The sequence below is a fragment of the Elephantulus edwardii genome, unplaced genomic scaffold (assembly GCF_000299155.1).
Source record: "Elephantulus edwardii isolate Elephantulus edwardi_28Jun2011 unplaced genomic scaffold, EleEdw1.0 scaffold00217, whole genome shotgun sequence".
Taxonomy (NCBI): domain Eukaryota; kingdom Metazoa; phylum Chordata; class Mammalia; order Macroscelidea; family Macroscelididae; genus Elephantulus; species Elephantulus edwardii.
This window is the reverse complement of record NW_006399967.1, coordinates 253,105-254,801: the sequence shown is the minus strand read 5'-3', so window position 1 is coordinate 254,801 and position 1,697 is coordinate 253,105. Positions and strand designations below refer to the sequence as shown.

The window sequence follows — 1,697 nt, the reverse complement described above, 5'->3', positions numbered from 1 at the left end:
TCTAATCTATATATTTATATATCTCTATCTATCTGGGACGGCAAGGCGGCACAGTTCTGCACGTGATCTTCCGCACTCTGGGGACTAAGGTGCACCTGATCTGGGCTATAGTCTTCTCAATTATGTGCTATGCATCAGAAAGTTGGACAGTGAATAGGGATGATAGAGACTTGATGCCTTTGCGCTGTGGTACTGGAGAAGAGTGTTAGGAGAATAAACAGCTTTGTCCGGTGAAGCCGGAATGCTCCTTGGGGTCAAGGATTCTGAAGGTTCGTCTGACATACTTTGGGCATGTTGCAAGGAGGGCCTGGTCTTTGGAGAGGGACATCATGCTTGGCAGAGTGGAGGGGAGGCCCAGGAGAGGAAGACCTCGATGAGATCGATCAATTCTGTGACTGGAGTGGTGGGAATAAGTGCGTTTGAGATGGCTGGGTTGGCACAGGATAGAACAGTGTTTAGGGCTGTTGTACATAGGGTCGCTATGAGTTGCAAGCGACTCGATGGCACATAACAACAACAACAAGACATATCTATCTAGCTATCTGTCTATCTATCTATCATCTATCTGTCTGTTATCTATCTATCTATCTATCTATCTATCTATCTATCTATCTATCTATCTAGTTGTGTACTGGACAGTTAGAACTGACTCATGGTGGCCCTCCAGGGGTTTTCAGAGGGCAGTACATGGGGAGGAGGCTGCCCGTCTTTCTCCTGTGGAGCAGCTCATGAATTCATGCCTTGGATTGGCAGCACAATTCCCCCTGAGCCCTTATATGTATAAAATCACAGCCAATTCACATGCACACAGAGAGGGTAATTCTGGGGTTTGGCTCACGTGTTTGTAAGGGCCAGAGCAGGCGGCAGCTGGACAGTGGCCGAGTGTCCTTGTGAGTGTGGAGGGAGAACTCTTCCTTCCAGAGGCCTCTTTGCTCCGGAGGCCTTCCACTGATTGCACCAGGCCCACCCACACGGTTAAAGGTGATCTGCCTTTTCAGAGATCAACTGACCATGATGCTGAACATGTGGAAATGCACCCACGCCACCATCTGAACCAGTGCCTGACCAAATGGCTGGGCCCCAGTGCCGAGCCCAGTGGTCACGTAAACCAACCCCACCCTCCTCGGCCGTACCCAAAAGCAAAGGCTCGGGGATCCAGGGAACTGGCGTGCTCAAAACACGACGGGCTCTTCTCTTCCAGACTCCCCCCGGGAGAGCAGCTATGACATTTACCGGGTGCCTAGTGGCCAGAGCTTGGAGGAGCGTGGGTACGTGAGATGCCATGTTCTGGCTTCCTCCCCAGTGTCCACCTGCATAGGGTGTTCTGTGGGACCACCTACTGTGTGGGGATGTTCTCCAGGACCACCCACTGTACCGGGGGACTGTTCTATGTGACCACCATGTGAGGGGACAGTTCTGTGGGCCCACTGAGTGCTTGGGACTGTGTTCTGTGGGCCCGCTGTGTGAGGGGAACTGTTCTGTGGACCTACTGTGTGTAGTACTGTGTTCTTTGGGTCCACTGTGTGAGGGGGATTGTCCTGTGGGCTCACTGTGTGTGTGTGGGACTGTATTCTGTGGACTCACTGTGTGTGGGACTGTGATCTGTGGGCCCACTGTGTGAGGGGGACTGTGTTCTGTGGACCCACTGTGTGAGGGGGACTGTGTCCTGTGGGCCCACTGTGTGAGGGGGACTGTGT

At 52.6% G+C, this 1,697-nt stretch overlaps 1 protein-coding gene across 1 annotated transcript in view; it reads left to right on the top strand.

Annotated features, from left to right (window-relative positions):
• The window catches only part of TJP3 (tight junction protein 3), a 31,530-nt gene that overhangs the window by 13,790 nt on the left and 16,043 nt on the right, over positions 1-1,697 (top strand). Inside the window, exon 9 of the mRNA XM_006897895.1 lies at positions 1,202-1,268. Coding sequence (XP_006897957.1) covers positions 1,202-1,268 — 67 coding nt within the window. The remainder of the gene's footprint in view (positions 1-1,201; positions 1,269-1,697) is intronic.